A 16,279-nucleotide genomic window follows, 5' to 3' on the forward strand; every position below is an offset into this window, starting at 1 on the left:
AACATTGTTTGGAGGCTATTGATGCGATGTGTGCGGGTTTCCTTTGGTCGGGGTCAGACATGAACCCTATAAAGGCTAAAGTCTCGTGAAAGGCAGTATGTAAACCCAAAGCAGAGGGGGCCTCGGTTTGAGATCTCTTCATGAAGCCAATGTGGTTAGCTGTCTGAAGTTGATTTGGCGGGTAGTTTCGAAAGGTCACTCTTTGTGGGTACAATGGGTTCATTCGAACTTGATGAAGGAGGCTTCTTTTTGGTCAGTTAAGGGTAAAACACGTGTCGGTTCATGGATTTGGAAAAAGCTTCTTAAATACAGGGGAGTTGCTAACGATCTCTGCAAGGTAGAAGTGGGTAATGGGGAGAGCACATCTTTCTGGTTTGATAGGTGGTCGGACATGGGTCAACTTATGGAGTTGGTCGGCGAAAGAGGAGTTATTGATATGGGAATTAGTAGGCAGTGTTCTTTAGCCGACGCGTGGGCTCATCGGCGACGTCGACACCGTGGGTACCAGCTTAATGCGGTGGAACATGCTCTGTACTCTCGGACGGATGCAAGATTGGAGGTTGCTGATAAACACAATGGCGAGGGAAGAATGATGTGTTTAGACCAAAGTTTTCAACAAAGGATAGATACTCAAAAACTCAGTCTCGCATTTGTCAATAGGTTGATACTTTTGAAAATGCGCATATTTTGTTTAAAGTAGGAGAGGCAAGAGGATAATAACGGTGAAGTAAATGGTGTTATATAGTTACAGTCGTATTGGGACAGTCATGGTATAAGTACGGCACTTTGAGCAAAAGAGAATTATGGGCCTTGTGTCTTGTGCCTCTAAGTTGCGACTCTCTATCCATGTACTTCCCTACTTGGCCATGTTCCAACCGCATCGAATTATGTATGGTCGACAAACATAAAGAAACGATCGTCAACAAAGGCAAAGAGCATGGTCGACAAACATAAAGAAACGATTGTCGACGAAGACAAAATGACAGTTACCGAGCGATAAGATAGACAACTGTTGAAAAAAAGTACAGGAAAATAAAGCTAACTGACAATTGATATATGCCCATAACCAATGTCTTAGTTTTCTTGTCATAATAAAAGCTTTATCCGACTTATCTATACGGTTAACCAACTGTTAAAAGTGAAACCCAGTTCGAATTCACATCTGAAACTCTAAACATACGATTAAAAGTTGGAACAGCTTTACTCTGGTTTCTTGGAGGCTTCTGGATTGTTGTCAGCATTTGAGTCATTGGTCTTCAAGGCTTCGTCTTTTGGTTTCTCAGTTTCACGAGGACTGGTCACATTCTTCTCAGTATCCTCCTTCTCTGTGCCTTGGGCAGGTTTTTCTATGCCTATTGTCAGAGTTGAAACCTCATCCCTTGAGGCATACCAAGAATAGCCACAGTCAACACACTCCAGCTAGATGCAAAACAGCAGCAGAATGTGATTATTAGGGTACATGGAATTGTACAGTAAGAGAAGAAGATCATGGTATATGATGCCCCTGGCTTATATACAACAAACTACCATCTTTAGGTTTGGCAAATTGTATTTTATCCAAGGATAGACTGCGTAATATGGAAAAGGATAAGAACCTGATAGCGATCTCCATGCCCAGCTTGGATAATATCCCGCAGGCCCACTGTCAATTGATTGCATCTCGAGCATCTTGCATCAGTCATCTGTATCCGGAACAAACACATGATAGTCATAGACAATTCCTAACTGAAATCCAGCTAACCAATTTGAAAACTAAATTTTCAGAAAAATAAAAGACCTGCATGCGATCCGCCTCATCAGGCTCCTTCTTTGTTGTTTCGTCAGCAGTTAGACCCTCCTGCATCCCAGAAAAACTCACTTTTTACTCATTTTGACATGTAAGATATACTCACTACTTTCTTACTATGGAACAGAGTAACAACATTCAGAAGAGATCTGAAATGAAATCTATGCCAGTGAAATTATGGAAGGCAGCTGAAGACAAAATGGGGAGATAATATGTGTGTATATATGTAACATAAAAAGTCTCTAACCTTTAACTCAGTGGGTGACATGTTCAAAATCTTTGCAGGCTCTAACTCGCCATTGAGCAGTCGTCTAGCCAGCAGTGCGGTGTTCTGCAGACAAAACAATTTAAAATTTATTAAATACTTAGAAGAAACGCAAGAATGATGTTTAATGCAAATTGAGTACCTCCACAAAGTCTCAAATATGAACAAACATATTACTGTTCGAATGAGAAGTCCAGCAATCAACCATTCATTATGTATTGAAATTTTACCATGTTTAAGAATGTCACATTAAATTCATATATCAACTTTCATGAATAAGGAGCATACATGTACAAATATTCCAGTACGGTCAGTTGGGAGAGAAAAAGTAATGAAATGGCATGAATGCAGATTCTAACCTTGAGATTGAAAACCAGTGTCCTCATCTTTTGGTTGTATTTCTGATAATCCGATGCAAGAGACGCATGAGAAGCATTCTCAAGAGCACACACTGGAGGAACAGCAGCATCTGGCCAGAGAAATTTCTCATCCTGCCAATCAGTTTAAACAAAAGAGTTATTCCAGCATTACTGAATTCTTAAAACGTAATTTGGTCAAATTTGGTAGGAAAGAATGTGAAAGGTGACTGTATGAAGAGGGAGAATATTTAGGGTGATCAAAATGATTGAAACGTTTAGTTAATACCTTTCCATTTTCAGGCTTTGTATCTTTCTCATCATGTTCAAGATGGGATCCATTTGAACCCATCTTTGCGTCGTCGCCGACTGGTTTGTTCTCAGGACTATAACATATGTGTTGGACTGCCTCCAGAAGCTTTCCCAAACACTTGTCACGATGAGCATCACCTGTTAGTGAATCAAACTTCTCTAAGATAGCATAATGCTCTGATGATATACCCGCACCACTTCCAGGAGTTTCAGCCTTTAGAGAGGCGTCTTCCTCCCTTCTAACATCAACAGGACTTATGTTAGCTTTCCGGAAAGATCTTTTCGCCTTCAACATATTCTCCTGGTCAACAAAAATTTCCTCAGATTCAAGGTCCGGAAGATCACCCAATTGCGACATCGTCTTTTGGACAAGAAGGTCGATTTCATGTTGTTTAGAGTCTTCATAGTCTTTGTCAGTCAGCTTCCACAGCTTCTTTTCAACAGTATCATAGACCTTCCGGACAATAAATCCAGGGTTATTTTTGCGTTTCGGAAGTTGTTTATGGGCCGGGACAAAATAAACAACACATCTGTGCATCACAGATTCTGCTGGCACTTCATCACGATGGAAACTGTAGAACAGTTCTCTTGTATCACTCGATTGCCAGTTTCCACCACCCTTTTTCTCTGCCTCTTCTGGGCGATAAAACCACTGTCCCAGAATCATCATGCTTCCATCTTTAGTTTGCGTAATATCCTGTCAAAGAAGCAAGCCTTTATTTCCATGTGGATGATACAACAAAAACTAAAAAAGCGAACACAAATTCTAGCACACCAGTACCTTAATAATTGCAACATATGGTTTTTGACTTTTATCCTCAGGAACCAACAGCACCGGATCCTCCTACACAAAAAGAGAGTGTAAGAGAGACTAGAAGCAAATGTCTCTAAGTTCTCAAGCATTAAGTCAACCAGACACTATATGTACATTTAATGAAAAACATACATACGATCCTAAAGTAAAAGAAAAGCTTCCAAAGTCTCTAGGCACTGTGCAGTCAGAAACTAGAAGCCTCAACTCCAAAAACGAGAGAGAAACATTCTGACTCATCGATGAGTACCCAGCAAATGACAACAACCATGAGCGTATAAGATCAAAAGTTCCTGTTCAAGTAGTATATACAGAGCAGCTATTGCTGACACTCTACACCATCTTAGATTCTTCATAAGCAATAGCCGTGAAACCTAGTAAACCCAAAGCGACTAACACATTCTAATGTCATACAGACATCAAAATTCCTTAAAACCCTAGATTTCAATGTCCACAACAATGTAACAACAGCAAGCAAAACAGACTCAATTAGCAAAAAAAATCTCAACGAACCCTCAATCCCAAGTCTATAAAATTGGATCAGAACATGTAAAACAAATCCCACAAGCTCAACTCGATCAAAGCAATCTAAAACCCAAAATTCATCTAACCTCCATCAAAATCAGAAAACCCTAGAGATAAAACGCAACAACTCACCACATCATATTTGTTGCCATCATACTCAAATTGCAAAAAATGAGTTCTTTTCCCTTTTCCTTTACCCGTAACCTTAACTGAATCACCAACCGGACTCGCATCATCAGGCTTCTCTTCTTCTTCTTCTTCCTCCTCTTCTTCAGCCTCCGGAGGCGTTTCTTCCTCCTCCTCCTCCGTCACCATATCCTCATCATAATCATCCCCTTTCTTCCCCTTTCTCTTCCTCTTCCTCTCCGATTCCTTCTCTTCTATCTCTTCGTAGAGCTTCACCGTCTTACGCTTCTTCCGTTTCCCCAAAATCTGCTCAGGACTCGTCGAGTTCCTTCCCTTAGCCCTAGTGATCGGTACATCGTCGTCTTCGTCACTCGACACTTGAGCGAATCGCCGAGACAACACCATCGTTTTCTTCTTCGAGAAATCGGAAAATAAAAAATTAGTAAATTTATACAAAAATTGGATTTTTTGTATTTAATGTTTTTTTTTTTTTTTATTACTTTCAGATTGAGGCAACAAGAGAATGGGTTCCTCTGCGTCTGCCTATCAGCCTATTTATAATGACTAGTTGATAAATTATTGGACTTTAGAGGCTTTACTAGTAGGATTAGCTTATATTATTATTCTTAATTAGTAAAGCCTCTAAAGTCCAATAATTTAATTTTTAATAAAATTGAATTAGCTTATATTATTATCCTTAATTTCTGATGGATAACTAAATTTTCTAAAAATATTGTCTAACAGTCTAACACATGTATAAAAATTATATCTTATTCTTTCTATGAAATAAAATCTAAAATAAGATTTATGTGGTCAAGTATGTCGATGTATTTAGGGAAATTGCAATCTGTACCATCCGAAAATTTGATAATTAACTGACACAAAAAAAGACACTGTAGCATTGCACTGTGTATTTATTCTTCACATTTTTGCCCCTACTATTCGTGCATGTGCAGATATATGAGATATATGAAAAGATTTTATTTTACTTCTTAGATACGGGCTGTCAGAAGACTTAAGTCTTTTTTTAGATATGTTGGGGATTGTGTTCGTACACCCTTCGTTATTTACAAGAAAAAAACAATAAACGTCGCTTGCAGTCCCAAAACTCCAATCGTCGTCTTCTTTCCTTACATAACGAAGGAGATTATCCAATTTAACCTAAAAAACACCTACTGTAGTCCTTATCTTACTATCGATTAGAAACCGGCGTTAGAGAGACCAGTTGACGAGACGCCGGAACAGTACAATCCCATTTTTATTGATAAGTAAAGCTTTCGGATTCAATCTTTCGGTGTCTAACAAGTTGGCGTTTCTAATCCGACATTTTTTTTCCTTTTTCGTAGATGGAGACTGTCGGATTACCAGACCGGTTGATTGCGCATGGAGAAGAACCATTGGGGGAAAGGGCTAATGTTTACTTCAAGTTCAAAACCCTCTTCGCTATCATGGATGCACTGGATCCGGAAGAGATACAGACAATAAGAGAATCCCCCCTCGGATGTCTGTTCGATTTCCCCAACAGACCAAGTTGGTCGGCGACTTTTGGATTGTTTCTACTGGGGAGACAGTTGTCCGTATCCAAATTAAACGAGATCTGGGTTGTTTTTGCGGGCATTCCTATTCGTTTCTCCCTGCGTGAGTTTAAACTGGTTACCGGTTTGCGATGCGGTAAGTTTCCTGCCGTTCAGAAGAAAAAGAGGAAAGGTACCGCCAGAATAAAAATCCCATTTTATAGCACCCTCTTTGGTCTTGAGGACGATGTCACTGTCGATAGAGTTATATACATGCTCAAGAAGAAAACAGTCATGGACACCGATATGAGGCTTCGATTTGCATACCTCGCACTTGTCGATGGTTTCTTGCTGCTTACATCGCACCATCCGAAGATTGTTAAAGAACATGCTGAAATGTCACAGAACCTCGAAGGATTTACTTCATATCCGTGGGGGAGGAAGTTGTTTGAGATGATGATGACATCGATCAAAGAGAGAGACATACTTCAGCTTGCAACGACGTCTGTGTCTGTCCAGGGTCTACTATATGCTCTCCAGCTTGTTGTCTTGCAAGCAGCGCCTTCGATCCAAGAGGGGTCTGCAGTAGAGGATTCAGTGTTTTCGGAATCAGAGGAAGAGGATGAACACCCTAGACGTCAGGCTGTACCATTCATGCTTGGGAACGCCAAAGAAATTGATACAAATGCGTAGTTAGTTTGCATCCACCATTGTATATGTAGTCTTTTCTATTAATTTTTTGATGATTAGCTATCAGATGTTGGATTAGCGGGTTTCCATCGCCAACACAGACTAACGGATGGTTTATATGCTAACTGTATATAAACATAGCGTTAGCGGATAACAATTAAATTGGTAGTTCTTATAAGTAGTTAGTCTTCCATCTTTTCCCTTTGTCTCAGAAACCCCATTGTTGGCTTGATCGGGTCTTAAACATTTAGATAATTATATGATCAGACGGTTATATGTTTTGCAACATTGTTTGGTAACTATAGTATCGTGTCTAACTAACTCAATATAAGGTAGTTACCGGATAATTGTCTCTACCATTTCTCCTTACCAAAAATGTTGACTGCCAACTTCGTAGTCTCTGCTATTTTTGTGAGCTGATAACAAACATGTTTGTTATCATTATTCTTAGCTGCTAACATAATCTATGTATATGTGTGTTTACCAGGCTCATGTGGATCTCATTATCTTACCAGAGGCTGTAGTGAATGCTGGTTGGGAAGATTTGTCATGGTCTGATGATGAAGAAGATCCCAAGGTTGATAATATGGTGAGGCTGGTTGAAGAAGGATACAAATTCTCTAATGATATGTTCCGGGGAGGCTGCATTCCTGCGGACGTTGAGATCGCCCCCAAAAAAAATAGGAAGGAGATAAGGGGCAAAGCACCGCGTGCCCAAAGAGGGGTTCAGCATGGGAGAGGTGTTCCTTTGAATCCGCAAAATCAGTCGGCATCCAACAACGCAGACGCCTCACAGCCAGGGAATGTTGATATTAACTCGATATCTCGGCTACTTGACGAGAAGCTTGCGGCCTCACAGCCAGGGAATGTAGAGATTAACTCGATATCTCGCTTACTCGACGAGAAGCTTGCGAGGATGGAGGGCAGAATAATCGACGGTGTTATTGGCTGGTTTAGAAAAAATGCAACCATTGTTGCGGATGATGGGGAAGATGAGGTAAACAAAGAGTCAAGGATGCCTCAATCTGGTGTTGTTGCGTCTAAAGATAACGGCAACGCTGAGGACGTCGGGTTCCGGCCCCCCACGGTGGGCATCACGCCAAAAAACAACGTGAACAATTCTGTAGCAGAATTTGAGTTGGCGTATGACTCCGTTAACACGTCTGTTGCTGAGGTAGCTGCTTATTATAGTCAGGCGGAGCATCCTGGGGACCAAGGTGGCAGCGGCAGACCTGTTTCACTGGTAACGTCCTTTTTTCTATGTGTTATGTTTGGTCTTCTTTTCTATTCCTGATGCTGTTTCTTATTTTGGCTATGATGTATAGAGGGATGATGTTGCCGTAACCGCTCCGTCTTGCGCGGTATCTCCTGAAGCTATTAACCTAAGTATCTGATAAATAAGAAGTTAACTCCGTAACTGATAAATAAGCAAATTTGAATTTAGGCTTTACCTGACAAACAAAAAACTATATAACTGAAGTAACTGATAAATAATAAGTTAACTCTGTAACTGATTTGCTAACGAAGACGATCTTTTACCCTGGACGGCGCGGTCCCTGGTGCCCAGGAGGACGTTGACCAGGTATGTAATGTTATTTAACTTTGTATATGGACGAGGTGATACATTCTGATAACTTATATTTTTTGTATATTAGGTTGAGTCTGTGGACGGATCCGACGGTGTGGTTAGTTTTCTCTACTTCTTCCAAGCTATAGGCTTGTATTTTCAGTTCTATATTATCACGATCTTGTTTGTTAGATAAAGTTTACATATATTTGTTACATGATAACTATCTGATAACTTATTTTTTTGTATCGTAGGATTCAGACGCATCTGTAGAAGACCTCAACGCCGTGGTTAGTTTTCTTTTATTCTTCCTAGCTATAGACTTGTATTCCTTCTAGATATAGATTAAGTTTAGATATATATGTTACATGATAACTAGCTGATAACTTATATTTTTGTATATTAGGTTGATTCAGACGCAATTGTAGACGACCTCAACGGCGTGGTTAGTTTTCTTTGTTATATATCTATTCCTCCTAGCTATAGATAAAGTTTACATATATTTGTTATATGAGAACTAGCTGATAACTTATATTTTTGTATTTTAGGTTGATTCAGACGCAAATGTAGACGACATCAATGGCGTGGTTAGTTTTCTTTCATTCCTCCTAGTTATAGACTTGTATTTTTGTTCTATATTACCCCGACCTTGCTAATTACGCCGTTGAAACAAATTTTAGAAAGCTTTGTTAGATGACGACTATCTTGGTTAGTGCGTGAAACTGCATGTTATCTGATAGAAGTATAAGTATCTCATACCCCATCTAATTTGTGCAGTTGGGTGACTGCGAGTCCTTACCTGAGTGCCCAAACCCGCAGGTACGACGCTATCAATATCGTTTGTTACCATACCAAACTGCATTTTACCGGATATAGGAAATATATATCTGTTAATTGTTAACTTTAGCTATAGCTTGGAATATGCAATCCTTGAATACATGATATATTATCGTCAGCCTTAGCTGAACTCATTTGTTTCTGGATCAGGTTGGATCTGACATCTTACCAGACGGTCAACATGACGAGGTGGACGCCAATTTGTTTAAGCTAGTTGTTCATAAATATAGAGTTACCGCAATATATTTTAATATAGTTGTTATATCTGATATTGAATACCATTAATATTGTATTCAAACCATTAGTTGCGTTTGTATAACTAATGCCTTAACCTTTATCATTGGTATTAGGTTTTTCCGGATGCACCTACACATGGTGGCCAACATGAAGTGGTTGGTGTCGTCGCTGGCGTCGTGGCTGACACGGATGATGGTATAGCTGATGTAAGTTTATAGCCCCTACGTTACTTGATATTTCGTATGAAAGCGCGTATGTTATTTCTATGATAATTCCTGTAAATCTCGTGACTTTACACAAATAAAACGTTGTAGGCCCAAGCCTCACCCGTTAGGGATGGGAAGGAAAAAAAATGCAGAGGGTGTGAAAGAGGGTGTTGTATGTGTACAGCCGGTGGGGGTTCAGAGGACAAAGCGGATTAGGACGATGTCGACCAGGCTGGACAAGCGCTATCATTTTGACAAGAAAACCAAGTACCTGGTAGGCCATCCCTCGCCAAACTTGCCGAAGGCCGCTACATTGCCGGACCCGGAGGAACGTTTCCAAAATTCTATGAAGAAGCGGAACACGACAAGGTTTGACCTGTAACTTTTTACTTACTTTTCAAAGATTTCTTATCTCTTGTAGCTGCTAATAATATTCTTAAAAATTATTTTGCCTTCTATCATAACTCTTTCAGTTCTATATGCCTTGGTGGAGATTTCTATATCGGGACTAAAGAAATCGCGGAGTTAATTGATAGGAAGAAACCGATGGTGCAGAAGGTAATGTTTAATTTATTCGTGTCTTTGCTTTTGAAGAATTTTAGCGCCATGTGTATTAACTTGATAATATGTCTCTTATTAGATAATGGACGGTCTTATCAAGTTCAGCCGCCATCTGTTGAGGGTTGATGAGGTTGACGGTGTGAAGCTTCGGGTGGACGTCCTTGACTCGAAGTTTGTTTCTAGCCTGTCGAGACTTTATCCAAAGTTTTGCAAGTGTAAAAATACTGAGGATTTCAACTTTCCAAAACCATTACTTGAGGCGGTGGTGGGTCGTGGTGATTCTGAGCGTGTAGAGCTGTTTGCACAAGCTGATTATCTCTACATGCCTTTCAATTTTAACAAAACTCATTGGGTGGCACTGTGTGTTGATCTAAAATGCCGTAAAATAATTGTCCTTGATCCCAACGTCCAAATCCATGCAGAACGATTCAGCTATCATTGGTGAACTCCAACCTCTAGCGGTAATGCTTCCTTTCCTATTTAAACAGGCCGAATTGGACTCGAGTATGGCGCAGGTACCTATTACCTCATATGCAGTAGAAAGGTCCCATGTCATCCCTCAGGCAATCTCACCAAACGACGCTGGGATCCTTTCTATCTTTTTCATCCATGCCCATGCTGCAGACGGTATTGAAGAATGTGCTGCATTTGATGTTGGGGACTTGGTAACCGAGACCAAGAAACTCGTATCTGCCATCATTTTATTCGGCATTAAGTAGTTTTACTATTATCTTTATGAGTTTACGTTGGTATCAAGATTTTTTACTGGTTAACTTTAGTCTTATCAAGAATTAAAGATTTAACTCTGTTATGTACTAAACCTTTTTCCTCTATTTCTCAAACACTTTGCAAATCTCCCTTTTTCTTTAATTTATCCAATATTACTGTGGTACATATGTTAGCCTGTTATTTTGTGTTAGTTTGCTTTCATTATGATATCATTTGATATCACATTTGAAAGAATTGTTATCAGTTTAACGCCCACATATGCATCTTTCATATCACACTGTTTAATGATAACAATTCTACAATGGTCGCGCCATAAAGTAGTACATACCATATGAGTTATCGGATACTTTTATTGATCCGATAAATAATTACTTAGCAGCTACATATGGTCGTTATCAGTTTAACGCCCATATATGCATCTTTCATATCACATTGTTAACTGATAACAATTCTACAATGGTCGCGCCATACCATATGAGTTATCGAATACTTTTATTGATCCGATAAATAACTGCTTAGCAGCTATATATTTGACTTCTCTTTACTTTTAGCACTCTCCATATATTAACTCTTCATACGCTAACTGGCTTAACAGTTGATATCATTCTTACCATTTGGTGTACCCAACAAGAAAATCACTAATTAAGCATGCTTATATTCATTTAGGTGCCATGGTCATTACATTGTTTTTTCCACACATGGATGAGGTTGCCCTCTTCTTGATAATTATACATTTGCAGTTAGAGTTACGATATATACAATAAAAATTGTCTCTAATGCTAGTCGGCTCCCTTATGGACTGTTGCAGTTAGATTTCTTCTGTCAACATCTGAAAATGAAATCTACCTGCTCCCCCGCTTACTTTGACGTACAAGGACCATGGATTATTCATCATGCTTCTTCACTGCCAAAAAACATTCGCCTTTTGTAAGACTTACAGCTCCTGCATAAAACGTTACTAATATTAGAACAATGTGAATTAACGACACGGGTGTCAAGGGTGACTACAATGGTTACCGGTAAAGGATTGCGGCAAGTCGCACGGTTATGCCCCAGTGTACGGCATCGTGTGCACCGCTTGCGTGAAGTGCGCTGCAAATATTGTCGTTATCGGGTGAGGCTTCTATTAGAAAATTGAAAAGTTATTTACTATCTTTTAACTTACCTTGAACTCGCCCTTTGAAAATATACGTGACTTGCGCGGGCGTCCTGGTGGTCTTCGAACAAATGGTGGACCAAGTTTCCCTCCCCCAACGTCTCCGGGTGAAGGTGTTAGGTTCCCAATATCAGGCACTCGCATTATGAGGGCTTTGTATGCCAAACGGAGATTTGGGACTGTGTGCTTAACCCCCACCAAAGTGTCAACTCTCACCCCTGCGTGAATAGCTGCAGCAATTGCATGACTGCAGGGGATCGTTAATAACTGAAATTCCCTGCAAGTGCATGTCCTCTCCCACAAATGAACTGCGTATGCTGATTCGTCTTTACCCCTCACCTCATAGATGCCGTCGCCTATTTTATAAACCATATAACCTGCTCCCTTTTCAAAGTTCTCAATTACCATTTCATTTACCTTGGGGGGCAATATGTTCTCCTCCTGTTGTCCTGCTTCACGCCGAATGGAAAACCAAGTTACTAATGTGGTTCGGATGGTCTCAAGGATCGAAATAACGGGGTAATCACGTGCCATAGTCAACACATTGTTTAAGGACTCAGCTATGTTGCTTGTCATTACGTTGAAACGTTCCCCCACATAGTGTGATCGCGACCAGTGCTCGAAACCGATGCCAGTTAGGTAGTCTGCACACTTGCTGTTCATTGCGTTGATCTCTGCAAAGAGTTTGTTGAAATCAGCTAGTCTGTAAGCTCTCGCTGCGCTTGACACCAATGCGCCCAAAGCCTCTGACTTGAAAATCGCAATGATGTTCCTCTTTAGGTGGACCATGCACGCCGCATGCGATGACATTGGATACACCTATCAAGATAGTGACGTAAAAAAAATGTTACACAATAAAAATATTGTGAACAGCTACCAACTATGATAGCATCATAAGTAACATCATATTTGTTAAGATCACTATATTATTTTAATCATATGACATAGGTGGACATGCCACTGCGACGGATTTATGCATTAACTTTTTAGTATTTTCAGGATTAGAACAGATACATAGGTTATCTCATAACACCAATACTGTTTAACTCTAATATTAGTACCAGGATCAGAATGTACCTTATGTATACTTGTGTATATCGAAGAGTGCCTGTCCGACACAAATACCAGGTCTGCTTCGTCTGGCACGACGTCCGTTAGCTTCTGTAAGAACCACGTCCAAGCGTCATCGTTCTCACTGTTAACTATTGCAAACGCAAGAGGGAACACCTGAAAGTTTGCATCCTGAGCACTTGCAGCAATGAGACAGCCTCCATATCTGCCTCGTAGGTGCGTACCGTCTATGACGATTACCTTTCTCATGTATGCGTATCCTTGGATTGATGTGTGCAGTGAGAGGAAGAGATACTTAAACCGATCAACTCCATTGCTATCTAATTCCGTTTTGAGGGCAACTCTTGAGTTTGGATTTGTCTGTAAGAGCAGCTTGAAATATGGCTGAACCAATGCAAAGCTTCCTATGGCTGATCTCATGGCATTGTCCATCGCTATTCCCTCGCTCTCCATGCCTTCCAATAAGACACGTTTAGGCTGAACTCTTGACGAAGTATGTGACGGAGTTCATTTGGCCGTGGTCCCCTACCAACGCCAGCATACCGTGTCTTCATCAGACTTCCAATAACCGCAGTTGTTGCTTGTTTGTGAAAGTCTCCTCTTGCGTCGACACTGCAAGTGTGTTGTAGAGTAATGCTTCTAATCTCAAATCGGTTGCTGTCATCCATTTTATGCGCAAACACTCGCCATTGACAGGTGTGACTTACACAGACAGCCAACACTTTCATCGTGCACGATTTCGAAGTGACAAAATGGAATTTCCGACGTATTGCGTGGATAGCCATTTTGATGGTACAGTATTTCTTGTTTTTGAAAATCCTACCCACGAATATCTCGTCCCCTTCGTAATCAGCGTCTTTTAGAGCCCTGTTTAGCAGATCTACACATTAGCCACAACACAGATATATTATATGTTAGTACGAATGATATCTAGTAACATCTTTAGCAATTAAAAACGAAGTTTGCCGATTATGATTTATCAATGTTATTATGTGTTAGTACGCATGATATCGGGTAACTAGTATACAAATTAATAATATATCCGTGGTGATATTGATTTTCCTACCTTCTTCACCAGGATCATCAAAATATGGGGGTGCGTCACTGTCACGCAACACAGTCGGTACTGGATTGTCTCAAATTGCCACCAGAGACCTGCTACTGTTCTCGAACTCACAACTCGGAACTACGCTTATACCCATGCGGCCACCGGTCACACACTCATTGGCATTCCCAAGTAAGGCACCATGTGTAGCAGACGCAGGGGCTATACCGAGGTGTACCCCCCCTCCCCCCCCCCCCCCACCAAGGGAATTTTCTGCCATTGTTTCATCATCTGTTTTGAGATAACTTTGTTAGTAAGATTCACAGGTTTTGGAAGTGTAATTCAGAATATTCGCGGGACATGCATTACCTGTGTCGTCATCCAGCTCCTCAGATGAGAATGTTTCGCTTGTAGGTTGCGTGGTCGGCGTCGTTGGCGTAGCATCTGTAGAGCTTGTCGATGACACTGACAGGATAACTGGCGGGTTAGCAGCTACTTCAACACCACCTGATAGGCTAAGACATAAGCGGTTATCTTCAGATGTAGAAGGTTGCACCGGGACTCCAAATTGCAGCGCCCTTGCCGTCCTATTTCTAGCTGCTGTCTGTTCAACTGTCCCCAATGGTACACCGTCGACACTGAACTGCGGAGCGTTTATTTCTTGCCACATCTCCGATTGGTAGTGCTTGCGAAACGCCTCGAAATCTGCAGTATCATTGGGATCATATCCAACCATCTTCTCTTTTCCCTTTGATTTGGCGCCCGTTCCAGATCCTCCAATTCCTTCGGCGGTGGTTGCTCCATGATTATCCGTATCCCTTGGTAAGGAGGGACGGACGGCTTTCCAAATACATAGTGTGACTCTCTGCTGTTTAGGTTAACATCCGTAGACCTTGTTGTCGTACCGCCAGAAGTTGTGTTACTTAAACCGTTACGCGTTAACACATTAAGTAACGTGGTGTCCCATACCGCTCTCGCTTCCGCGGTATTCCAATACATATCCGATATCTCTCTTGCCGTATATGGCCCCACGTCTAACTGGTTCCGGTTAGTCGAGTCGTCTTTTTTCTTTCCTGCTTTGATAACCTTCACGCGTAGATGTACTTCCTCCAGATCTGCTCTTATCGCCATGAATAGAGTCATGTCTTAATCATTCTGGATCTGTATTGGGTCGGCGCGTTTCCAGTCAGGCCCCATCATCCATTGCGGCCACTGGTACGTTAACTCGATCTTGTCCTCTGCCCGTAGATCCATTCGTTCTTTAACAGAACTGACAACCTTTTCAAATTTGTCGGTTTCGCGGAGCCGGACAGCTAAGTAGTAACCTTTGGGAGCGGCTACGTGCTCGTAATTGCCATGCCCATCTCTCTTCCACTCGCCTAGAACCAGTCGTACAATCATCGTTAGCAGTCACCTGTAACAGCATATTTGGAGTAAACTAGTTATCGACGATCTTTCGTAGTTATATGTTACCATATTTAATCGAAATAAAGGTGTACACGACAAAAACATAGATTTCTTGCAGTAAATACCCATCTTACACTTTAATTCTCAGGGTGTTTATCTTCACTAACCTCGAAATATCCTTTGTGTCTTACCCTTCCACTTTGTTTTAGTAACCAAACAGCTATGGCGGTAATAAATAGCCAGCCGAATACTTATGGTATCCCAACAAATAAAATAATATCTACTACAATCTTTTTTTTAACAAAATCTTGCTCCTCCCTATGTGCCAGGCGGTGGAAGATTTACTTGCTCGGTGCATTAAATGCTCCACTATCTGCAACATTAGATTTTAGAGATTTTATTAGATATCAAGTAAGATATTGTTTTAGATATTGTTTATGCCTCTATAGGCTCGACACAATATCAATTAGGTATGTAGGGGGTTTACGGTAAAAAAAACAAAACGTGTCAAAATAAAACTAATATTTAGATTTAATTCATTGATGGTACAGACTTAATTCTTTTCTTATCCGGGGCTACATATTAATTTAACCCATATATTTAATTAATTGATGGTTTTCTTTTTATCGTCTTCAAATAGGTCAAAATATAATGTTTAACAAAAGAAAAAACTAAACAACAAACCATACGCTTTAAGCTAAAGACAAGGATTTTTTTTTTTTCTTTTTTTAAGTTTTCTCCCTTCTCTCTTCTCAAGAAGCAGTTCAAGGAGTCGTTGTTTTTTGGCCGGAGATTAACGTTTGGTGGCTCCTCTAGCACCAACGTTGATCTTCCGTTAGTTTTTTAATGCTTTTGTTTTATTTCGTTTCTAGACTATGAAATTGTTGCTAAGTTTCTTTTTCGAAGATTCATTGGTGATTCTCTTGGCCTTCAACCGATCAACCCACCGCCATCCATAGTAGATTTTGTGGTTGGTGTTAAGGTAAGGGCAGCTTCTTACAAGCTTCCTCCACTCGAACCAACATCCAGATCTGGGTGAGATCTGATGTTTCTTGACTCCGTCATACCGGATCTAGTC

The 16,279-nt window shown here is 40.6% G+C and overlaps 2 protein-coding genes and 2 pseudogenes across 2 annotated transcripts; 2 read left to right on the top strand and 2 right to left on the bottom strand.

Moving 5' to 3' along the window:
- Window positions 1-1,033: 1,033 nt before the first annotated feature.
- Window positions 1,034-4,764, bottom strand: LOC104718706 (ASI1-immunoprecipitated protein 3). The gene is made up of 8 exons (XM_010436505.3): window positions 4,188-4,764; window positions 3,501-3,563; window positions 2,697-3,416; window positions 2,411-2,542; window positions 2,034-2,117; window positions 1,778-1,837; window positions 1,596-1,682; window positions 1,034-1,419 (listed from the first exon to the last, which is right to left on the bottom strand). Exons 1-8 carry the CDS (start codon window positions 4,584-4,586, stop codon window positions 1,201-1,203), a joined length of 1,764 nt encoding a protein of 587 aa, XP_010434807.2. The 5' UTR covers window positions 4,587-4,764; the 3' UTR covers window positions 1,034-1,200.
- A 763-nt stretch (window positions 4,765-5,527) lies between these two features.
- On the top strand, window positions 5,528-9,244 carry LOC147948595 (uncharacterized; annotated as a pseudogene).
- A 118-nt stretch (window positions 9,245-9,362) lies between these two features.
- LOC147948596 (uncharacterized) lies at window positions 9,363-10,512 on the top strand (annotated as a pseudogene).
- A 901-nt stretch (window positions 10,513-11,413) lies between these two features.
- Window positions 11,414-13,441, bottom strand: LOC104749058 (uncharacterized). The gene is made up of 3 exons (XM_087467799.1): window positions 12,756-13,441; window positions 11,688-12,497; window positions 11,414-11,614 (listed from the first exon to the last, which is right to left on the bottom strand). Exons 1-3 carry the CDS (start codon window positions 13,200-13,202, stop codon window positions 11,414-11,416), a joined length of 1,458 nt encoding a protein of 485 aa, XP_087323925.1. The 5' UTR covers window positions 13,203-13,441.
- Window positions 13,442-16,279: the final 2,838 nt, after the last annotated feature.

This window comes from Camelina sativa, chromosome 2, assembly GCF_030686135.1.
Source record: "Camelina sativa cultivar CO46 ecotype springtype chromosome 2, ASM3068613v1".
In the NCBI taxonomy this organism is placed as follows: Eukaryota; Viridiplantae; Streptophyta; class Magnoliopsida; order Brassicales; family Brassicaceae; genus Camelina; species Camelina sativa.